Genomic DNA, 25,209 nt, shown 5'->3' on the forward strand with positions numbered 1-25,209 from the left:
GGGAAACGTGGAGTTTACATGTCTTACATAAGAACCACTTGCTGAATTTATTTAGCAATTTGTGAAGTCGTGTGACGATGTGGCATTCTGTTGCTTTTAATTTGATCCTTTGAAAGAAACAATGTGCGTTCTTTTACAAATGTTTAAGAAAAAGCAATATAAAGCTACAGTGCGCAATAGTGCGCAAGTAGCGCGCGTTATCGTGCGCGCACTCTTTATTTGCTTATAGGCGCGCGCACGGGGGGGTCGGTGCGCTATTAAAAGAACCGAATAGACTCGCTGTGCCAACAGTACAGTTCAGTCCTGGATTACTGGAGATCAGAAACCGGGTTAGACGAACAAAAGCAGATGGAGTGACGGAGAGACCATTGCCAAACCAGAAACACTTCACGTAAGTTCTGCTGAGATGTTCAACAGGTGTTTGATACAGGGACAGCTTTAGGAAAGTTTAAACGCACGTTTATTGCGCAGTATTTTATTAAATCATACGTAAATTTAGGACATATTTCTAAGCTGAAAAGTACTGACCATGTGTTAAATATTATGGAATGTAGATATATCACGTTTGTTTTCTCGCATTATAGCTGTTTGACAGTCTAAGGTAATATTTTATGTTATTATACACACGCATATATATTTGTGTGTATACAGTAGGCTATATAAAGGTATGTAAAGCAGGAAATGCAGTGCATTGTCATATTTACTACAGTTACTACTATGTACTACAACATTGTTAATTTATTTAAAAGATGATATAAACAATAACATCAAAATAATAAAAAAGCAACGATTTGAAAAGCGTCTTACGATATTAGCCGTGATCCATATGAATGGATTATGTCTATTATGACTTTTATGAAGTTTATATGATAAATATTTGGAGGGATGATACTTCTGCGTGCCAAGTCTATATCTTTAATCTATTAAACAATCCGCCGCGCTTCTGCAGTCAGAGAGCAAATTCTGCGCAATCCTATTTCATATTACAGCTGCTGCGTCTCCACACATTTCAAACAGACGTCACTCCTAAATTTAGTGCGAAGGCGGTATTTTTTATAGAGAATTGCTCATTATAAATGAGTTTGATGAGTCTCATTATAATTAAATAATAAAAAGAGAGTAGCTGATGTGTACACAATAAACAATTTCTGGCTCTCCAAAGGACCTTTTCTTTATTACTTTTTTAAGTCTGTAGAACCATTTTTATCACCAGAATCATTTGTATAATGTAGATAACCTAAATATTGTCTATCTGGTTTCGAAATCAAATTAATGTGAGAGAAAAAACGTGTTAACATCAGGTTATATCAGCTTTATAAGACTAGACTATGTAGAAATAGCTCCGCAATCCTCTCCAAAACATTTTAACTTTTAAAACATACGTTCACTTACAGTAAATTAAAAAAAACATTTGCTTATTGCGCTAATGTTGTTTGTAAAACTATGCATTATCATGTTTTGTTTATGTAAATGTGTTTAATAAGCTTGAAAGGTTTTAGCTGAGACTCCCAGCAACAGGTATCTTCAATATTTCTACATTGTTGCTGGATTTTAATCATCAGCATTTTCAAAACATCAAATCTCCACCAGGTGACAGTCTACTCTGCACTTAGGAGAGAGGACAGCTGTCACTTAACTAATGAGGAGCTCAGATGCAAAAGCCTCTAAACGCCACCTCTGTCAAAAAAGGAGATAATGATATTGACTAAACGCTTTTAGCACGTATTATACGTTCATTAATTACTTTCGCTTTAAATTTGCTTAATCCCAGCCTCAGGTCATTTAGAAATACTGGTTTGTTTGTCAGAATCCATTAAGGGTCTGATAAAAATGCTAATTTACAAGAAAACATGTCAGACGCACTTAGAGGTTTGCATCTGAGGTCCTAAATTGCTTTTGACTGTTAACAAATAAGGAGATAGTGTCAGTGTCTCGCAAGAATCTGCAAAATGTGAAGAATTGCCAGCATGTTGGTTTTATAAATTATGTAATGTAATGTAGTGTTGCTGATGGTTCTTGTGTTTTGTGAAAACAGGGTGCGATTGCACATCTCTTCCAGACCTCGCCAAGAGATGTGGCTGTTGGAAAAGATCCGTGGTTCAGTGGAGGGGAACGTTTCCCGTATGGGCGGAGACTCGGACAAACAGATCAAAGCCCCCACCTACTGCAACGTACTCACTCCAGACAAAATTCCAGACTTTTTTATTCCACCCAAACTGGTGTGCTGCCCCCCAGAGGCAGAGACACCGGAGATGAAGCCCAAAAACGGGCTCCACTCATCTAGGTCTGAACAGACCATATGTTGCAAAACGCCGCAGGCCGGTCAGCGGAGCCCGCGACTCATTAACAAGCTCGCCGGGGACACAAAGAACTTGCTGAAAGCTGCAAACCGGCACATTATCCAGATTGAGAGCGCAGATGATCTGGTGGTCGGGGAAGGTGGTGACCTCGACACGAATGCTGACCCGCAATCCCAGACGGCCATGTCACTGCCCTATGTTCCAAAAGCTCAAACCTCCTATGGTTTTGCGACGTTGATGGAGAGTCCTCACACGCGCCGTAAAGAGTCCTTGTTTCACAGCGACCCCACGAGTCCACTCACCTCGCCCAACACTCAGCGCAAATCCCAGGGGAACCACTTGAACCCCAGCAACTGTAACGCTTCCCATTCCAACCCCTACAGGTACTTCAGCGGTGGGGAGAGCGACACGTGTTCCTCAGCCGAGTCCTCCCCTTTCAATTCCCCGCTACTGTCCCGCTCAGCGTCCCTCCTGAAGATGTTCACCCACGAGACCCAAGCCAAAGTGTCTCGTGCCAAACGTTCCTTCGCCCGGCACAGTTCTCTTTCCACGGACGAATGCAGCTCCGTGGAGACCAGCCCGAACATTCAGCGGCGTTTCCGTTGCCCTCCGTCCCCGGCGTTCCGCGGACGAAAATCCGGAGGCAACATGGATCGCTTCACGCAGCACACCGTCAACCTCCACAAAGGAGGAACCCTGCGCCTCTGCACGGACTACGACATGGACGCTGCCAGGCTTCACATCCGCGTTCTGGCCGCAGAGGACCTTTACGATAAGCAGTTTGACATAAAGAGCATCAATTGCTGCGTGGCTCTATATCTGAACCCAGGGAAGCTCCAGAAACAGCGGAGCACGATCATCAAAAACAGCCGTAACCCAGTCTTTAACGAGGACTTCTACTTTGACTCCCTTCCAGTAGCACAGGTCAAAAACCTGGCCATCAAGATGAAGGTGGTTAACAAAGGCACCAGTCTGAAGAGAGACACCTTGCTCGGAGAGCGGGAGGTCCCTTTGAAAGAGCTGCTGTCTGGGATCTAGAACCTGATTGCTTTTGCCAGCATGGGACAAACAAAGATGCATCTAACACCGCAGAGTAAAATTAAGTTGTTTTCAATTGTTTAGAGCCTCAATTGCTTTTGTGCAGAATGCATGAGTGATGGTGTAAGGTCCTTTGTAAATAGAGCGTATGAGCGTACGGGCATCCTCTGATAGTATGTGTGTGCGTTCCTAGGGTTTGTTTTTTCTCTGAGATGAATGCTTCTGTTGACTCTGCTGGGTCTTACATTTGATGATGCAAATAGATTTAAAAAACAGCTGCCTTTCCACAAAGCATGTACTAAAAGCAGCAGAATATCCATAAATATATAAATTACAGACCGAAGCTTTGAAGTCACCCAAGGCCAGTCACCAGGTGCAACTGATCTGATGTATGAGCCTATCAGTTTCCAAAAGTGATTATTTTTTCGCACTGCTCTATAATCGTGTTTGAGATTATGTCTCTATATTTCCACACTAAGTACGAGACTGATATTTCTCTAAGGCTGGATTTACACTGCAGATCTTGATGCCCAATTCCGATTGGTTACTATATCCGATTATTGACAACCTGTTTACATCAAGTAAAATTTTGTGATATGCAATGACCACAGACAAAATGATTATACAAGATTATAGAGCTTTATTTCTGTAACAAGACATAAAACATCCACTAAGTACACCTGTAGTCCTCCATTGCGCTGCTTAAAAGAGTAATGATCGTGGGTGGTGTACTCCTGACTCCAGTCATGTCATTTGGCAGCGTCACATTTTCAGTGATGCATGGGAATATCCAATCTGTCATCTTACATTGTGGACACAAATGCATGTATACAATTCATATGCAATTTATTTCCACATATGAATGAGGCCTGAAACCGATAGGAGAATGTTGGAATCTATGCCCTTTTCCTGCTCAAGGGCTACTCGTCGGTTTTCTGTGTCGTCATCCACGTCAATGTGCAGTTACACATGCAGACCACAAGTAGGCAGTATCCACGTGTATAACCCACAGTAGCAGTGCAACAGCCAAAGAAGAACCAGCTTGGAGAGTAAACCCACAAACAAAGAAGAACCAGCAGCTTTTTGTGTATGATTTGAGAAGACAAGCAGTGATGAAGGTAAATAGACAGCAACTTTTGTTGCAGTTTGAAGTAAATCACTCCTTAACTTGGTCCATCTTTGTTCTTACCATTGCAAGTGGAAATGCCTATGAAGAAATGCAAGGCAGATTTGCTTTACCTGAAGGGAGGGGTTCTAGTGACCAACCACAGCGCTTATGTTCCACGTAGAACGGACGCGTTGTTAAAATTTTGCCGAGGTGTGCGTCAGGCTATGCACAGCCTACGCATAACCTACCCATGACTATAAATGACACTTTACACATCCGTGGGTCATATCCAATCTGTGCCACTTGAGGAGGAAAATCGGAATTGAGTCATTTCAAACAGCAGTGTAAATGCGGCCAACATCTCACTTTTGAAGTCTCTTCGTTTTAAAATGTTGATCGGTGCAGTTTCCGTCGTCGAACACCATTCAGCCTTATCGACTGGCAAGCGCTTCAGAGTTTTAGCAAGGGTGGGATTGATGATCGGACAGAACGTATGACTGTATAAATGAATTATGTTAACAGTATGCTACATTTGATTGAAGTTATTTACTTGTTTCAATGTAAAGTTTATTTGAGTGTGCATTTGACGAGAAATCCAGAATTAGATGTCTTGTTTAATTATATTGTATCGTAACACTAAGAAAAAAGAACCAAAATGAAGGTATTTTTTTAAGTATAGTGTGTGAATGTAAATATGGCAAATATCGCGATGTTACTTTGGTATATTTGGAAGTACTTTGGAGTATTGTGTAAATACCATGGTACATAAATACTCGTGTTTGTTTGTAAATTAACTTTGAATTTCCATCGGCTGCGGATCCGCTGCGGAACGGTGGCGGAGTCAATCGGTTTCCATTCAAAGTCAATGTATGTATTTCCACTGACTGCGTTCCGAATCTGTCACAGCTCCGGCCATCCGCAGCCCTCCAGAACAAATAAGCAGAGCTTCTATTTTTTCCGGATGACGGACAGCTCCGCAGGGCGGAGCCATGACTATTTTGCGTGATCATTCGTGAATTCGCGAGATCTTGTGATGTGATCTGGGCTGGTCCAGCAAAACGTTATAATTTAACGTCATAATGGGCGGAGACAGAACTAGATATCGCACGATCATCACGTGAATTTACGAGACCTCATGGGTCCTCGTCACTTCAGCGCGCAGCCGCTCTGCAACAAATACGAAACTAGTGGCGGAGCGGCGGAGTGCGGGGCGTAACGCAGCGGAGCAGCCGCTCCGCAGTTGGTGGAAATCCGGGGTCAGTTGTTGAACCTGTGCACCTTATTAGAGTACATTGTTGTTTTGCATCGTGAGTAAATTTGGAGTTTACATATGGAGTTTACAACAAAAAGGTGTTTGGAGGATCGTTCTTCTGTTACGTTTTGGCATGTTCATAGTCAATTGCGCAAAGATGTTTGGCAGTGGGAGCTGATGCATGGCAAAATGTACAATTCCTTATATTATTGAGTCAAATGGTGAACGTGTGAGGTATTTGCTTCTCCCGTACTGAATCGATGTCGACATCACTGTTTTGTACAATTAATGTAAAGTGAACGTCCCTACAAATGATTAAAATCCAGATTAATTTTAACCCACTCATATTATCTATTATAATGGCTGCATTTCTGTATCTCTCTTGCCCTGTAGAGATTGCCCATTTAAATCCGATAGCGACACCCTTTGCTCTTAAAAAGCGAAGGTGCTTCATGATGAATCATTATTGGCCGAATGGTTGTTCCATAAAAACCTTCAACATTCATAGATGTCTTATTACGGGGCTTCAGATCAAGGCAACAGAGCATCACATCCAAAGTCATTTGATTTCACAAATCATTTGCATATCTTTAAAGGTGAAGCGTGTAATTTTTGTGCCATTTGCGGCACCACATGGCATTACGCAATTATTAGATCTTACATTTTCTGACGCTGTCAATGGGGTGGTACCCATTCAAAGAGTACACCTTTGTACCTTAAAGGGGTCATAGTGTAAAAACTTTTTTATCAAGCGCTATAATTGGGTCCCCAGTGCTTCTATCAACCTAGAAAATGATCAACCCAGTAACTTAGTTTTGGTAAACCGTTCTCTGAAGCACGTGAAAAAAGTTGGTTATTCAGATTTCGCCTGTTTTGTGATGTAGGTAGCCAGGCCAATTATAATAATACCGCCCCTTAATCTGCACTATCCAACCACAGCACTGCCATTTAGTGCAGCAAAGAGAGAAAGAGAGAGAAAATAATTGACAGCAGAATTGGGTTTCAAATACAACAAACCACCATTATGGTGATCAGTGTATGTATTTAATCAGCTCATTTGCATTTTAAAAGACACACCCCAAAACGGCACATTTTTTATAAACTATCTATGGTATTTTGAGCTAAAAATTCACATACGCACTCTGGGGACACCAAAGGCTTTTTTACATATTAAAAACAATCGCATAATATGATCCCTTTAAGTCTGCATATTGGTATGTCAAATATCACCTAAATGGTACATATAAGGACCTTTTCAAAGGGTACCATCCCAGACACAGCTTTTGTACCTTTGTTCTGACAAAATTAGCTGCCACTGTAGCACGCTTGTGTGAGTGATCTCGAGGGCATTGATATGCGGTTGCTAAGGTGCTGGTAGTGCATTGCTATGCAGTTCTTAATGCTTTTAGCAGTGAAGCCTAGTTGCTAGTGGTTTCCAGTTAAAGAGCTCCTCCCCTTGAGCCACACATCTGAATTTAAGTAGGTAAAGGTTTCGACATTAAGCAGGAACAATAGTTACAGTGATGCTCACCTTTTCAAACAACATCATTATGGTGCTCCTGTAGCTTAATTGGTTTAGTCTTTGGATTTGATTCCCAGGGAACACACTGATAAAAGTCGCTTTGGATAAAAGTGTCTATGGAACCACATAATTGTAAAAGTTAAATTTTTTTCCAAAGTGGTTTCCCAAACACCCTCAAATTAATGCCATTGGGGTTAGACGTTAAAAACGGCTGAACCAGCGTAATGTTTTAAAAGCACAGACCACAGAGCCGTAGTGTTTGCAAAGTCAGACTGCTAATGGTTTAGTTGTCATTAAATGATTACTCCACTTTCATAAAAAATCCAGATAATTTACTCACCCCCATGTCATGCACCATGTTTATGTCTTTCTTTGTTCAGTCGAGAAGAAATAAAGTTTTTTGAGGAATATTTTTCTCCATATAGTGCACTTTAGTGAACCTCAACGTTTTACAGTTTCAATGCAGCTTCAAAGGGCTCTAAACGATCCCAACCGATCCCAAAAGGTTCTTATCACTTTTGCCAAATAAAGTACTTTTAAACCATAACTTCTTGTCTTGCACTAGCTGTGTGACTCGGCAGTGCGAACTTGCGTATTTGGTAATCACGTGGAAAGGTCATTATGTGATTACGTAATGTATAAAGTTGCGCTGGCGCATCACACGGCTTTTGCAAGATGAGAAGTCGTGGTTTAAAAGTACTTATTTTTTATTTATTTTTTTTACGAAAATTATGATCGTTTCACTAGATAAGACCCTTATGCCTCGGGTGGGATTGCTTTGAGCCCTTTGAAACGGCATTGAAACTGTAAACCGTTGAGGTCCACTAAAGTCCACTAAATGGAGAAAAATCCTGGAATGTTTTCCTTTAAAAAAAAAATTATTTCTTCTCAACTGAAAAAAAAACAAACATTTTGGATGACATCTTGGTAAACAACATGATCTCACAAAGTTCCGTGGGATAGTCACGAAATTTTTTTTTGCTAATTTTTCCGTGGCATTCTCACGGATCGCCACGGACTTTCTTTTCCGTGGCATTCTCACGGATTGGTTACTTAACTGCTTTTTCCTATTTTCAAACCATTGTCGCTTCGGTTTAGGGTTAGATTTGGTGTTTGCGTTAGTATGTCACTTTAAGTATTTGTTTATACTAATTTTTTTGATGTATTCTTTTATATTTTCTAAACTTTAATCAATTGTCGCCTGGCGTTGGGGTTAGAGTTGGGTTTGGGTAGGGATGTCATTTCATGTAAATCTAACCCTAAACCGAAGCGACAATGGTAAGAAAATAGGACAAAACAGTTGAGTAACCAATCCGTGAGAATGCCACGGAAAAGAAAGTCCATGGCAGGGCCACGGAAATATGCGGAGATCCGTGAAAATGCCACGGAAAAATTTGCAAAAAATTCCGTGACTATGCCACGGAAATTTGTGAGATCAGGTTGTGGTAAACTATCAGATTTTTTTTTTTTAAGTGGAGTAATCCTTTAATATTGACAAAATGCGTCACTGCTATTGTTAGGAATTTGGAGAGATCGCAACGGTAAATATTGTCCGCCCTTGTCCCACCTTTCTGTAAAAAGAGCCAATCGTCAACCGTTAAACATCCTCTGGGGGAGGGATTTGGCAATTGCAGTATTTGACAGATCTTGCTCTAGCATTGCAAACATGGACGTGCAATGACGAGACTTCCTTAGAAAGACTTTGCATCCTATCATGATTAATAAACAAAACAAAATTATCATAACAACAAAAGTGCCTAACTAAATAAACGCAGGCAAGCGCCCACAGTTGGCATTTAGCGTTCAACGCTTTGGTGCCCACAAATGTAGCACAAATGTTTCTCACTTTTCATGATATAGCCTGCTGCATATGTTTAAACAGTCTTTCCCTTTAAATGCAATGATTTAATCTCCTTTATATAGTTTCTTTATACCGCCTTACCTGCTCTGTTTCTCTCTCTTTCCTGCTGCATTGAAAATGTCGTCATTTCACTTTGACCAATCTGAGAGTGTTGGGAATAAAAGCATACGGTCGGTAATTACACTCGGGACACGAATCACTCCGGATGCTGTTCACACCGCTCATTTACTGTATATTTTCAGAGTACATTGATTCATTTGTTAATTTATTTCCATTTCGATTTTCAGTGTCCTTTTAAAACGTCCAGATTGCAGGTGTATTAGATTTCCCATCAGTGCCACACGGAGAACAATGTTTCGCTCCCGCTGGCGTGAGGTTTTTTGATTGGCGGAGATTTTAAATTAAAAGACGAGAAATGGATTCTGGCGAAGATTCAATATGAGAAATTTGACTCATTTCCATAGCCGTCTTTCTCTCTGTATGTGAGATTATGTAAGTTGTGGAAAATTAAGTGCCTATCCAATGTACTTGATTCCCTTTCCCAACACCAGCCACAGCATTGCTATGCATGTGTACATATGCACGCCTCACCTGTGATGTGCCATTTCAAAGCCGCAAATTTTCTGTACCTGAATAGTGTACTTTGATGTTTTTAATATTCTGAGGACAAATGTGATTATAATTATAGATGCACTGTGATCATGATGTTTCTTTCTCTGTATTTTCCCTCCTTACGGGCTGATTTTCTAACTGGATCGTGCTTTTGCTTCGTCTATTTTCTTACCTCTTCAATAAAGGTTGTTTAAATGGTGTGCTATAGTTGTTTCTCTGTCCCAAGTTTTGATTTCTGGGAACATGGCATTTAGACCAGCGTGAGGTGACTTGATGGTCTTTGATGGTTAAACTGGTTTAGCTGCATGAGCTCCCACCCTAACAGTCTCCCAAGCTCCCTCAATTTATAAGGAAATAGCAGGGTACATTCAAAAAGTGCTGTTACAAATGGCAACCCACTTGAAAGAATTGTTCACCCAATAATGAAACTTTATCATCATTTACTGTCAGTAGACCAAAGATACTTAATTTTAACAAAATATGTCTCTGGTATTGATATGAATGGGGGAGATTGCAATGGTCAGTATGGCCACTACGCCTCCCAGTTTAAAAAAGTCAACCGTTGATAAAAATTGATAATTAACTCACCTCCATGTCATCCAAGATGTTGATGTCTTTCTTTGTTCAGTCGAGAAGAAATTTATAGAGAATTTTTCTCCATAAAGTTGACATTACTCAACGGTTTTCAGTTTCATTGCAACTTCAAAGGGTTCTAAACCATCTCAACCGAGGCAAATCTAGCAAAACACCCATTATTTTTGCAAAAAAACGTAGGGATGAACCGGGAAGATTTTCTCTGAGCCCAGGGGCCTCATTTATAAAGCGTGCGTACACATAGATTTGATCGTAAAGTGTGCGTACGCAAAAATCCACAACAAAGTTCATATTTATAAATCTGTCTTTGACTCGGAAAAGCACTTAGCTCCACGTCAGAGTCTGAGTAGACGTATGCACTTTTGCTTGTCTGATTGCTGCAGGTTTTTGGAAATATAAACCATTCTTGCTGCTCAAATTGGGTTTAAGCATTGACAAGCGCTCTTTTATATGTCTATGACATAATTAGGCATCATTTAAAGGCGGAGATACGAAACTGGCCAGCTGCTTCAAGATCATTTGCGATTTATAAATTTCACATCTGAAAGAAATTAGGGGTACGTGCATTTTCTGTGCGTACGTTCGGTTTATGAATCACATGTACGCATTTAAAAAAAATGATCGTAAGATCAAATGTAGGATGGTTTTTACACAGAATTTTATAAATGAGGCCCCTGGTTACATTTGCATTCCAAACAGCTTCTTTAGCACACAACCCTTGACAGAGCTGACAAATATTGCATTATTTTGTCACTGTTTTGCACGTTTATGTTCGGAAAGCTGTTTTCAATGCTGCGTTTACTCCAGCCGCAGTAGAGGAAGCAAGCGCGGGTGATTTACGTGTTAAGTCAATGCAAAGACGCAATTACACGCGGATTTGCATTGACTTAACACGTAAATCACCCGCGCTTGGTATGCATTGAGCGTTGCCGCAGGAAACGCGCGAGTTGAAAAATCTGAACTTCCGCGGATTTCTGCGCAGCATTAACCAATCAGGACCTTGCTGTAGTAGTGACAGAGGGACTTTGCGGGGGATTCTTGAAAATAGATTAGCTTCACACAGACGTCTTCTAACTGTCACAGTACTTACAGGTAACTCCAGACTGTCTTTGATCATCCTGGAGGGGATCATTGGCTGAGCCTTTGCCATTCTGGTTATTCTTCTATCCATTTTGATGGTTGTCTTCCGTTTTCTTCCACGTCTCTCTGGTTTTGCTCTCCATTTTAAGGCATTGGAGATCATTTTAGCTGAACAGCCTATCATTTTTTGCACCTCTTTATAGGTTTTCCCCTCTCCAATCAACTTTTTAATCAAAGTACGCTGTTCTTCTGAACAATGTCTTGAACGACCCATTTTCCTCAGCTTTCAAATGCATGTTTAACAAGTGTTGGCTTCATCCTTAAATAGGGGCCACCTGATTCACACCTGTTTCTTCACAAAATTGATGACCTCAGTGATTGAATGCCACACTGCTATTTTTTTGAACACACCCCTTTCAACTAATTCAACTAATTGCCCAATTGCACAGCCTTAAGAGCGTGCATATCATGAATGCTGGGTCTCATTTGTTTTCTGAGAATCTACTGAACCTACTGGTATCTTGTTTGCCACGTAGCAATAAAAAATATACTAAAAACCTTGATTATTCTGGTTAGTCACATTGTACTGCTATTATTTTGAACAAGACTGTATATATATATATATATATATATATATATATATATATATATATATATATATATATATATATATATACAAATTGTATCGTACTTAATTATCCATATAGTTTTTTGTAGTTATTTATTACCTTATTCTTAAACATTTTCTTAAATGTAGTGAGTGATGTACACAATTTTAATTCCTTGTCACAATTATTCCATAGTTTAACTCCTTTAACAGATATAAAGTTCTTATTATTGTTGATATTATTGTTCTTAGTAAATATACCTGACTATGAGCTTGTTAATATGTAACTGCAAATATAGTTTGTAATTTATCTTTGTTAAAAATAATGAAAATACATTTTCATTTTAAATTTCAGTTTTATCAAATTTTTCAAAAGCAATCAACAGTACAAACTAAAATATTTTTTCAACAGTTTGAACACTATTAAAATGAAATCAAATCAAATTAGAATACTAGAAATTTTCAACATTGACAGTATCTCCTGACATTTAAACCCGATTTACTTTTATTTTGAAAAACTCAGTGAAGTCAAATTTCAGGATGTGTTGGAGCACTAAATAACCTGTAGATTGATCAGTATTGTAACACATTAAACCAGAAACACAACGCGTTATAAGAAAAAATGAGTGCTGTAGGAATTTACTTATCATGGTTGAAAACGCCTTTCTGGATCTACACGCGGAAAACGGTGAGTAAATAACGTGATATTTGTCAGCTCTGTGGGATGCAAAAGTTATCAGCGCTGCGTTCAGCCCCGACAAAACGTTGCACAACGTTTATTAAACAGAAACAGTGATGCGTTGAACCCTGTTGTGATGACGCAAGAGTTGCAACTACGGTAGCTGAGAGGCCATTCTTTGTGTTCTTTTTTAAATGTTTCTGAAGCCTGATAAATGTGTGTTTAATACTGTAAAATACCCTTTGATGTTACAGTCACTGACCTTGCCGTCCAGAATGAAAGGCAACATTCCAACTTAAACCCATTGAGCGAGCTGTCTCTTTACTACCACGTGGTTTTATACATCTTGCCGCTGATTGAGCCGACATTTCTGACACACCCACCAAACAAGAGAACGCATCTAAAACCTGTTGCACACAGTTTCCAGGAAACATGTCGTTCAACCCGGAAACCGTAGCAAAACGTTGCACACCGGTGTGAGCTTGAACGTGCCCAAGGGCTTGGAGAAAATCGCTTTGTTACTTTCGTCCCGCGTTACTTTCGCCACGGTTCTCCCCTATTGATCAATCTACTACAGGTTATTTAGTGCTCTGACACATCCCGAAGTTTGACTTCTCAGAGTTTTTCAAAATAATAAAAAAATAAGAAATAAGAAAATGTTTTCCTCAAAAATCTTAATTTCTTCTCAACTGATCAAAGAAAGACATAAACATCTTTGATGACATGGAGCAATTAAATTATCAAGATTTTTTAAATTCCCTTAAAGAATTAAATTCTCAGCTTTAGAAAGACCTGTAAGCGTTGCAAACATGGTTGCCCAGTGACGCAAATTCCTTAAAAAGGCTGCATAGATCGACTTTACATAATGTAAAGAACATTGATTGAAAACATGTTAAATATTGAAATCTGTGTGAAATTAAACGTTGATGCTACAAATTGATCTGATACTGTAAGTTGTCTGGGGTCAAAGTGAAAGTGGTTTCTTAAGGCATCATATTAAACACATTAGTTAGGATGACGCAAGGAGTGCATACCGCACTTTAAAATGTCTTGTATTCCAATTTCACTGAACATTACACAATGTCTTTGTCATTTATGAAATGATTCAGGGTTTTCTATAGCTAGTCAAGTGTTTCAACAAATTTTGTTTTTTTTATTTCAATGCATACTGTACTTTACAATGTGCATTTACTTCTTTATCAGTCATGTTTGTAAAATATGCAGTTGCAAAGATCTCATATATTTAAACCTTATTCATAACATTGGTTTCTTTCTTATCTTAGACTTAAATTGATGGAAAAGATATTTGAAGGAAAGTGAAAGCATTCTTCAAAAGAAACAACATGTGGATTAACTACTCCCGTAAGTCAAATACAGCCGCATGAGATACAAGAGACAAAATGGACTTAGTCACAGAACAGATGTTTCATTAGTGCAGTGCCTTTAGGAGACCCCAATGTATTTGGGAAGGATAAAGAAATCCAGACAGTAATGAAACTCAAGACAGCAGTTTTAGAGGCATGTCTGATGAATAAGTCTTTATTTGTAAACATAAAGTTTTTAGATTTAAGGAATAGTTTACCGAAAAATGAAAATTACTCCACAATTTACTCACCATAATGGCATCCTTAGTGTACATGACTTTATTTTTCATTTAGGGCCCAATTTTAATGATCTAATGTTCTGATCTAAAGTGCACTTAAGGCCTGATCGAATACACTTTTGCTAGTTTGATGATGGAAAAAATGGTTGACTCATGGTCTTAAAGGGTTGTTTCTATTCTCGTAATGAGCAATGGGTGTTTTGTGCGTAATAACCCAATAAGAGTCTCTTCTCCCAGCCCCTTTAAAACACAGTTGTGCTCATGCCATGGCAGATTCCCATTTACATTACAGAATTTGTAAGCTGAGGATAAAAAACACCAAAATAGCGTTGTTTTTTATGTATTGAAATTGTTTTTTGTAATCAAAGCTTTTTTCCGTAATAGAAGTAAAATGCAAATGGTCGCAAATGCATTTGCTATTTTAACAACATGGCGCTGGATTTGAAAATGATAACTGCACTGGGCTGAACTGCGCCGGGTGTATGATAGGGCCCTTAGAGTCAAATTAAATAAAAGTGGTGTGACGAGATCTCGTGCCAAAGTTTGGACCTTTATGGAAATGTCATAAATAGTTATAAAATTTGACTTAATGGGGCAATCACGGCTTATCCTATGCTGGGTACACACCAAAAGATAATCGGGGCTGATTTTGGGCCACTTTCCCCCCTTCCAACAATTCCCGATTATTTTGATCATTCTACAGATTATCTTATTAGACTTTCCCTTGGTGTGAGGTGTGTAAGAGTGTCTGAACCTGATCTGAAAAACGCCAGAGCCGCCGATCGCGAATCGTAAATATAAAACATGTTTAATATTTAAGATCAGAAATCGTGATGTGTAAGGGGAACCCCGAGGACAAACGCGTGCACACTCTTGGGATTATCACGTGAAACAAAACAATATCCAATCAGAAAGCGAGATGATGGAAGACGGAAGCAGTCAAGTTGATGCAAAGTGAACTTGTACAGACCGTGTTCCCACTGTCTCCACGACTTTTTCTTTTTTCCCAAACCATTTTCTTTTTTCCGTGAATCTTCTGTGAAATCATTCCAAACACTATCATTGAAATTTCTTCCTGCATTTCGTCCGCTATGCTTCTGAAGTCTCACGAGATTTTGCGACATTTCCTGGGTTCACAGTCGAGACTCTTGTTGAAAATCGCAAAACGGTTAAATCTAGGATTTTATATCCTCATGTTTATGGTCTATCACATTTTTAAAATCTTATAAGATGTAAAAAAACTTTTGGTGTGTACCCAGTATTAGTCCCAGACTAAAATGCATGTTTGAGCTCACTTCAAAACACCTTGGATTGGCATATCTTAACATATATCATTGTTTTGTCTGAAGATGCACACCAGCATTGTTTTTTGTAAGGTTTGTTTGTAAAAACTACTTAAATGTCCTAAAATAAATGTCCTGGATTAATCTAAGACCTGTCTGGGAAACCACCCCATAATGTTACACTTAAAAAAAATGCTGGGTTTTTGTCAAGAGTTTGGAAAAATATGGACACCATCAGTCTTTTAAATAACGGTGCTAGACGATTCAATAGAATAACCATTTTTGACTATATTATAGGCTACCATAAATTACAATTTACCTTTGTTGTTTGTAGTTGAAAAAGGTTCTTCAGAGTATGAAAATGTACAAAAGAATTGGTTCATTTCAGTCAATTCAAGGCATATCGTGAAAATATTGCACAGACCAAAAAATGACATACTTTCTATGCAATGCTCTGAAATGACTATAGCTCTCAAAGTTACAGCATCATTTTGCCTTATGGATGCTCACAGGCATAAGTTATATTTATGCTAATTAGAGCTTTTATGCATGAGCGAGTGATTGTGCCTCATTGCCGAATCGTTTGTCAACCTTTCAAGTGCCGTTTCTGCCAAATAACAGCCAAGTGAGAAAAGTAAGCATATTATCCACATTGTGTTATGGATCGTGGGTTTGGCTGAGGGTTTCTATGGTAACCGTGCAGAACATTTACAGCCCAGTTTGGAATCCAGTTGGTGGGATCTGCGTGAGCAGTATGCTCCAGGCATCTGCCATGCATCTGCTTCGAGATTTCACAGAAGGTTCAAAACTGGCATATTAGATGTGCAAGCGTCAACATGGATGTGCATTGGGTCTAAATTTGATCTAAACTAAGTTCATAAGAAACTCTATCTGTAGGTTAGTTTGCATTTCCTGGAAAAAAAAACGTTTTGGAAATACATTTGCAATTTTCTCCTTTCCCTTCAATATGACATTACTGTGTTATTGACGAGGGGACTCTAATTAGCTTAACAATTTATTTTTATATTTGATTGCATGTTTTTATATTTCTTTTGAAATAATGATATTTTACATATTGGGCTTGCGGGCTTGCTCATGGAAAACCTGATGCCACAGTGGTTGCCAGATTGTGTGTTGCTATGCAGTTACTTAAATATTTGAGGTGGTTGCTACTAGGTTTAAACTAATGATTATTTTTGGATCACTTGCGTTATGCCATAAATGTTCATGTCCCCATCATACGTCTCATAACAACACAATCTTATGTCAATATGCACCTGTTATATGAGTTGGCTTATTCTTATGAATTTGTACTATGAATCTGCTTCCAATCGATGTGATATTGTGGTTAGGGCAGGCCCGGTGTCATGAGCAATTCGGTACCTCTTGGCAATTTGGTCCCCCTAGGACCCCGATTGGTACATAGCACTAATGCCTGGTCAAAAAATTGTCCACCAGTCCTTCCCATTCACTTAAACGGCGCATCTTTTTTTGTTGTTTTATTTATTGGTTTCTCTAAATTTTTCTGTTTTTTAAACCATTTTCGCTTGGGTTTAGGGTTAGATTTGAGATTTGCTTACGGAGGTTATTTAATATACAGGTTTCTCCATGTTTTTTCTATATTTAGCCAAGGTCACTTGGAGTTGGGGTTAGAATTGGGGTTTGGGTTAGGATGTCATTTTGATATAACAAAAAGTAGTTCTAACCCTAAACCCAAGCAAAATGGTACAAAAATTAATTGAGAAACCAATATATAAAACAACAAAAAAGATGCACCACGAGATTGGTACATAGCACTAATGCCTGGTCAAAAATTTGTCATTGGGATATCTCGTCTGCTATAGCGGTCTAGCAAGCTAATTACATTACAGAAAAAAAATAAAAAAAATTCAAATAAAGTTAACAAACAAAATTATACAATAAACTAATATTCATGTTGCAGACACGTCAGTACTTTTGTGTCATCATCTGCTTTACAGAAACAATACTTTTCATTTTGTAAATTATTAATAAACTTTACGAAATGTATTTTTTTATAGTAAAAGTGTAGTTATCATGGCTTGTTATGTTCATTGGAACAAGTGTTTTTGGTTTCTTAATTGGGACTTTAATTTTGAAAATTACCTGACTAAGCAAGGGAGCAGCCATTTTAGTTTCAGTTTGCTCAACTCTCTCAGACAGTAAGCTCCATGTGACTGCTGCTTCAGTTTTCTTTAATGTTTATGCCTTCGAAAGCATTGTCAGTAAGTAATTTTTGTAAAATGTGTAAATTGAGGATATTTTCTTTATTTTCTATGCTATATTGGTAATAATTAAGTGTTGTTTTATACACCAATTGCTTAACTGGTAACTCTGCTCTGTTAGCCTGTATATTGTGTATATATTTTACATTCGGTTTACTAAAAGCACTTTATTTGTGTATTGTTTTTGATAGTTTCACTCTCCTTTGAAGCATATTGGAGTAAACATCAGGAGTTTTTTTTGAAAACTACACCCTGACTCCAGTCTTTATTTGAAGGGAGTTTGGCTTGCTGCTAAATTGTGTTCACGCATATGGAAACACACAAGGAGAGCAGTATAGTGAAATGACATAAACTCAGCTGGCTAAATATCTTAGCAGAAGCATACAGCAGCAAGTAGCGAGCGTCATGGCTGAAAAGTATCCTAAAGAGACCACACCAGAGAAGATACAAAGTAAAGGTAACAAAACATCTGACGCATCCTCTAAAAGTTCCATAAGAACTTCAAGGTCCTCAAGATCTTCAGTTGGTGTTGCAGCAGCACGTGCTAGAGCTAAGGCAGAGGCTGCACGAGCACGTGTTACTTTTGCAGAGAGAGAAATTGCAATTAAGGTGGACACAGCCAGGCTACAAGCTAACTTGGAAGCCCTGCATCTGGAAAAAGAGGCTGCAGCTGCAAGTGCAGAAGCAGATATATTAGAAGCAGCAGCAGAGTATGAGGATGAGGAGCCATATGAAAGGAAAAGTCACTCTTCATCAGCACAAAGCACAGAAAAACGTGTTTGCGATTATGTAAGGGACCAAGCTACATATCTCAACGAGCAGGCCGACTTAGCTACAGATCAGCCTCATGATTGCAAATCTGAACCAGACCAAGTAACGGATCAGAACCAGTTTACCCCTCAAACTAAACCAAATATGGTGCATGTGAATGATAGCCAGTATGTCGTACTTGATGCATGTTCTTCATCTCTAAGGGCGCCAAAACTGCAAAAGGTAAAACTCCCGAGAAACATGAAAGAGGAGTCAATAGAAAAACCAGTCAGCAATAAATGGCAGCAACAGTGCAGAGGTGTATCAAGATATTTGCCACAACACTCAGAAACTTCAGACATGATAGACCTTGTGAAATTTCTTGCACGTCGTGAGCTAGTGAGCAGTGGTTTAACATGCTTTGATGATCGCCCTGAAAGTTACAGAGCCTGGAGGTCCTCTTTTATCAACACTATCAAAGACTTGGGTCTTACAGCCAGTGAGGAGCTAGACTTGTTGTCAAAGTGGCTTGGTAAAGAATCTTCAGAATACGTGAGACGTCTCAGAGCAGTTCACATAGGAAACCCAGACACAGCCTTGAAAATGGTCTGGAACAGACTTGATGAATGTTACAGCTCACCTGAAGTAATCGAAAGTGCACTGTTTAAGAAGTTAGACAGTTTTCCCAGGATTTCAGGAAAAGACAACCTCAAACTAAGAGAGCTCGGAGATCTTTTAATGGAGCTGCTCTCAGCCAAAGAAGACGGCTATCTACCAGGTTTAGCCTACTTAGACACTGCTCGAGGTATCAGACCTATTGTTGAAAAACTGCCATATTCCTTACAAGAGAAATGGATTTCTCAAGGCTCAAAGTACAAAGAAGAATTTGGTGTCACTTACCCTCCTTTCTCGTTCTTTACTCAGTTCATTTACAATCATGCTAAAACACGTAACGATCCAAGCTTTGCCTTTTCCAGTAGTTACCGCCCTCCGTATGAAGGACTCACTGTGAAACACACTAACTTCAAAACACCAGTGTTGGTACACAAGACTGAAATCTCTCATAGTACATCTCAAGATAAAATGCCTTCTAGAGACGATCCAGCTAAATTCTGTCCAATCCACAACAAACCCCACCCTTTAAGGAAATGTCGAGGCTTCAGATTGAAAACAATCGACGACCGAAAAGCATATCTAAAAGAGCAAGGGATCTGCTTCAGGTGCTGCTCATCATCATCACACTTCGCTCGTGATTGCAAAGTCATTCTAAAGTGTGATGAATGCAACAGTAACAGTCACAACTCAGCTCTGCATCCTAGTCCACCCTCATGGACACCAAAAACCCAAAGTCATTCATTACAGCATGGCGGGGAGGATGCAGGAGAAATTCCAACAACACAAGAAGTGAGCTCCCTTTGCACTGAAGTTTGTCACGGCCTTTCCACAAAATCTTGTTCCAAGATCTGTCTCGTCAATGTGTTTCCTGAAGGTCATCCTGAGAATGCGGTAAAGATGTATGCTATGCTCGACGATCAGAGCAACAGATCTCTGGCCAGATCAAGATTTTTCGACATATTCAACATCAATAGCATAGCATCGCCTTACAGCTTAAAGACATGTGCAGGGTTGATTGAGTGTTCAGGAAGAAAAGCAAATGGCTATCGGATTGAAGCAGCAAACGGTGGAATTAGTTTTGCTCTTCCAACACTAATTGAATGTGATGAAATACCCAACAACCGCGACGAAATTCCGACACCCGAAGCCGCTCTCCATCAACCTCACCTCAAGCATATTGCATCTGAAATCCCAGCTCTGGATCCTGAAGCCCACATCCTCCTACTGCTCGGACGAGACATGCTCAGAGTTCACAAAGTGAGGAAACAAATTAATGGGCCAAACAACACACCATTTGGTCAAAAACTGGACCTAGGATGGGTTTTGGTTGGGGAAGTATGCTTAGGAGATGTGCACAAGCCCAGTGTTTCCAGTTTCAAGACAAACATCCTAGAAAATGGAAGACCCTCACTGTTTATTCCTTGTACAAGTCACGTACACATTAAAGAAAAGATCACCAGCAACTTAACAGCTCTGCATACAGCTCATGACTTTGAAACCCACTGGAACATGAACAAAGACAATCTTGGCCAGACTCTATTTATAAGATCAGAGAATGACAATAAGCCTGCACTCTCCATCGAGGATGAAGTCTTTCTAAAGATTATGGAGAAAGAAGCTTTCCAAGATAATTCCAACAGTTGGGTGGCACCTCTCCCCTTTAGGTCTCCACGGCCAGTTCTTTCAAACAACAGAGAACAAGCTTTAAGACGCCTCTCTTCCTTGCGACGTACACTAGAGAGGAAGCCAGATATGAAAGAACAGTTTGCAACCTTCATGCAAAAACTATTCGACAGTGACCATGCAGAACTTGCAGCTCCACTACCAAAGGGAAAAGAATGCTGGTACTTACCACTATTCGGAGTCTATCATCCCAAAAAACCTGATCAGATCAGGGTAGTATTTGACTCCAGCGCACAGCATGAAGGCATCTCTCTCAATAATGTACTCCTCACCGGACCAGACCTTAATAACAGCCTCATTGGTGTCTTGATGCGCTTCAGGAAAGAGTGTGTAGCGGTGATGGCAGACATACAACAAATGTTTCACTGTTTTGTTGTGAGAGAAGATCACAGAGACTACCTACGCTTCCTATGGTACCGCGATAATGACCTTAACAAGGACATTGTTGAATACAGGATGAAAGTCCACGTGTTTGGCAACAGCCCTTCCCCGGCAGTAGCAATTTACTGCCTAAGACGAGCAGCAGAGAAGGGTGCGCCGCAACACGGTCCTGACACCAGACACTTTGTGGAACGTGGATTCTATGTGGATGATGCATTAATTTCCTTGCCAACTGAACAGGAAGCGATAGACCTACTGAAGAGGACACAAGCATCCCTCTCTGAATCAAACTTGCGGCTGCACAAAATTGTATCCAACAGTCTTCATGTACTCAAAGCATTCCCAACCGAAGATCATGCAAAAGAAATCAAAGACCTCAATCTCAGTGGAACAACTATGCCTACACAACGCAGCCTTGGTCTGAATTGGGAAACTGCGACTGACACATTTACCTTTAAAGTATCAGTCAATGACAAACCATTCACACGCCGTGGTGTCCTATCCATAATCAACAGTCTCTTCGATCCTCTCGGTCTTGTGGCTCCTGTCACTATACAGGGGAGGTTTTTACTCAGAGAGCTATCCATTGAAGAAATAGACTGGGATGAACCACTGCCACAAGAGAAACGTGGTGAGTGGGAAACATGGAGACATTCATTGAAAGACTTGCAAAATCTTCACATTCCTCGTCCTTACACACCCAACTCTCATTCAGAAGCAAATCACAAAGAAATCTGTGTTTTCTCTGATGCGTCGACAAAAGCCATCGGAGCCGTAGCCTATCTCAGGGCAGTAGATGGAGATGGACAGATCAGCATTGGCTTTGTCTTAGGGAAAGCAAAATTGACACCAAAAAACCAGCCTACCATACCCCGATTAGAGCTTTGTGCTGCAGTCTTAGCAGTGGAGGTAGCAGAACTCATTGTTCAAGAGATTGACTTCAAACCGGATGCTATTACCTTCTACTGTGATAGCAAAATTGTACTCGGCTATATCTATAACGAAACTAAACGTTTCTACGTGTATGTCCACAACAGAGTACAGAGAATCAGACAATTTTCAGAACCAAAGCAGTGGCGATACATACCCACAGAGCACAATCCTGCTGACATTGCTTCCAGGTCCATCCATGCATCTCAACTCATGAAATCTAACTGGTTTACAGGTCCGGCATTCTTGCATAAGCCACATGAAGATGACTTCATTATGACAGACAATTTTGCGCTTGTGGACCCAGATTCAGATACAGAAATCAGGCCAATTGTGACAGCTTGTATCACAGGAATGAAGGATAAACAACTCACCTCGGACAGATTTCAGAGATTCTCCTCTTGGAAATCATTACAAAGAGCCATTGCATCGCTCATCCATGTAGCTTGCTCTTTTAGATCTTCCAATGAATCCAACAGATGCAGCGGTTGGCACCTTTGTTCACAAGCACACACTGTAAGTGAGCTGTTAAAAGCCAAGAATGTGATAATCCACTCCGTGCAAAAGGAGTCGTTCAGCAAGGACATAGAAACACTCTCTAAGGGAGGAAACATAAGCAGCAAAGTTCCACTCTCAAAGCTGAATCCTTTCTTAGATGAAGATGGCCTACTCCGGGTCGGAGGCAGATTAAAACTTGCAGATGTAAGCTACCCTGAAAAAAACCCAGTCATCTTACCTGGCAAGCATCACATTTCTGAGTTACTCATAAAGCACTACCATGAACGTGTGGAGCACCAAGGCCGCATATTCACAGAGGGGGCTATTCGTGCCGCTGGTTTATGGCTTATTGGAGGCAAGAGATGTATAAGCAGTATTCTTCATGCATGTGTAACTTGCCGTAAACTTCGTGGTAAACTAGAAATGCAGAAAATGTCAGACTTGCCACCAGAACGACTTAGTGTGTCACCACCCTTTACTTACACTGGCTTAGATGTCTTTGGCCCTTGGACAGTGGTAGCTCGCCGCACAAGAGGAGGTCAAGCTCTCAGTAAACGCTGGGCAGTACTTTTTACCTGCATGAGCACCCGTGCGGTTCACATTGAAGTCATTATGTCTATGGACTCTTCAAGTTGTATTAATGCACTTCGCAGGTTTTTCGCGATCCGTGGCCCTGCAAAACAACTGCAATCTGACTGTGGAACCAACTTCATTGGTGCTTGCAACGAGCTTGAATTCCACAAAGTAGTTCAAGAAACAAAAGTGCAAAGATACATCAATAACGAAGGATGCACATGGGCTTTCAACCCACCACACTCCTCCCATATGGGAGGCGCATGGGAGAGAATGATTGGTCTGGCCCGTAGAATTCTTGACTCAATGCTGATGCGGGAAGGACACTCTAACCTCTCTGATGAAGTGCTTTGTACACTTATGGCGGAAGTGGCAGCCATTATCAACAGTAGACCTCTAGTACCTGTTTGTATGGATGCAGACTCACCCTTGATACTTACCCCAGCGATGCTCTTAACACAAAAAGCAGGTTCTCCGCCTCCGGCAGGAAACTTCTCCGAAAAGGACATCTACAAACGCCAATGGCGGCAAGTACAGAGCCTAGCCAACCAATTCTGGTGTCGCTGGAAACAGGAATATCTGCAAACACTGCAAGTTCGTCACAAATGGCAGGGTCCATACCCAAACATCCAGGAAGGTGACATAGTACTACTAAAGGACAATCAAGTAGCTCGAAATGAATGGCCTATGGCACTTGTCACAAGTGTTTTCCCTGGTCAAGATGGAAAGGTTCGAAAGGTTGAACTTAAAGTGACTAAAGAAGGGTCCAGCAAAACTTTCTTGAGGCCTATATCTGAAGTCATTCTCCTGCTCAGAAAATAAGAAAACAGTTGGTTATAGATGACATCTTTATAGATGTCAGGCGGGGAGTGTTATGTTCATTGGAACAAGTGTTTTTGGTTTCTTAATTGGGACTTTAATTTTGAAAATTACCTGACTAAGCAAGGGAGCAGCCATTTTAGTTTCAGTTTGCTCAACTCTCTCAGACAGTAAGCTCCATGTGACTGCTGCTTCAGTTTTCTTTAATGTTTATGCCTTCGAAAGCATTGTCAGTAAGTAATTTTTGTAAAATGTGTAAATTGAGGATATTTTCTTTATTTTCTATGCTATATTGGTAATAATTAAGTGTTGTTTTATACACCAATTGCTTAACTGGTAACTCTGCTCTGTTAGCCTGTATATTGTGTATATATTTTACATTCGGTTTACTAAAAGCACTTTATTTGTGTATTGTTTTTGATAGTTTCACTCTCCTTTGAAGCATATTGGAGTAAACATCAGGAGTTTTTTTTGAAAACTACACCCTGACTCCAGTCTTTATTTGAAGGGAGTTTGGCTTGCTGCTAAATTGTGTTCACGCATATGGAAACACACAAGGAGAGCAGTATATGGCTTATAAATTATAATTTTAATGTGTGATTCAGCTATGTAGTAATCATGTTTTGTACAAGTAATTTATATACTTTACACAGTAAAAAAGAAATATAATATCTAAATACTAAAATGACACAAGCAATGTGTAGAATTTTAACAACGTTCTAACTACATAAAACATAACTCAATTTTGTAGGAATTGTAATAAGGCGCAAAGAAAACTACCCATGAGGAGTTTTTTCAGCCAATGGAATCACGCGTGAAAATATTTATTTCTACCCAGTCTCATGTAGATATGTATAAATAGCACCAAGTGTGAAAATCGTGCAATACATACGCCAAATTCCCATTTGGCGTGCATATGATACACCAGTCCTTCTCGTTCATTTAAACGGCGCATCTTTTTTGTTGTTTTATTTATTGGTTTCTCAAAAATTTTTCTGTTTTTTAAACCATTTTCGCTTGGGTTTAGGGTTAGATTTGAGATTTGCTTACGGAGGTTATTTAATATACAGGTTTCTCCATTTTTTTTTCTATATTTAGCCAACGTCACTTGGAGTTGGGGTTAGAATTGGGGTTTGGGTTAGGATGTCATTTTAATATAACAAAAAGTAGTTCTAACC

At 39.7% G+C, this 25,209-nt stretch overlaps 2 protein-coding genes across 3 annotated transcripts; both read left to right on the forward strand.

Annotated features, from left to right (window-relative positions):
- The first annotated feature begins 262 nt into the window (after positions 1-262).
- Positions 263-8,477, forward strand: LOC135744258 (C2 calcium-dependent domain-containing protein 4C). The gene is made up of 2 exons (XM_065262264.2): positions 263-391; positions 2,036-8,477. The coding sequence occupies exon 2, from the start codon at positions 2,073-2,075 to the stop codon at positions 3,336-3,338; it is 1,266 nt and encodes a 421-aa protein (XP_065118336.1). The 5' UTR covers positions 263-391; positions 2,036-2,072; the 3' UTR covers positions 3,339-8,477.
- Positions 8,478-17,612: 9,135 nt separating this feature from the next.
- LOC135744306 (uncharacterized) lies at positions 17,613-24,567 on the forward strand. 2 transcript variants are annotated; one of them, XR_010530713.2, is made up of 3 exons: positions 17,613-17,782; positions 17,974-24,264; positions 24,456-24,567. XR_010530713.2 is itself a non-coding variant. In XM_065262335.2 (2 exons), the coding sequence occupies exon 2, from the start codon at positions 18,188-18,190 to the stop codon at positions 24,032-24,034; it is 5,847 nt and encodes a 1,948-aa protein (XP_065118407.1). In that variant the 5' UTR covers positions 17,613-17,782; positions 17,974-18,187; the 3' UTR covers positions 24,035-24,343. The 2 variants fall into 2 exon arrangements, 1 of the variants encoding a protein (XP_065118407.1); XM_065262335.2 differs by lacking the exon at positions 24,456-24,567 and having other exon boundaries at positions 17,974-24,343.
- Positions 24,568-25,209: the final 642 nt, after the last annotated feature.

The sequence above is a fragment of the Paramisgurnus dabryanus genome, chromosome 6 (genome assembly GCF_030506205.2).
Source record: "Paramisgurnus dabryanus chromosome 6, PD_genome_1.1, whole genome shotgun sequence".
NCBI classification, from domain to species: domain Eukaryota; kingdom Metazoa; phylum Chordata; class Actinopteri; order Cypriniformes; family Cobitidae; genus Paramisgurnus; species Paramisgurnus dabryanus.

Bases quoted from the DNA above. Each gene is read 5' to 3' on its own strand.
- LOC135744258 (XM_065262264.2), top strand. From the start codon at position 2,073: ATGTGGCTGTTGGAAAAGATCCGTGGTTCAGTGGAGGGGAACGTTTCC.
- LOC135744306 (XM_065262335.2), top strand. From the start codon at position 18,188: ATGGCTGAAAAGTATCCTAAAGAGACCACACCAGAGAAGATACAAAGT.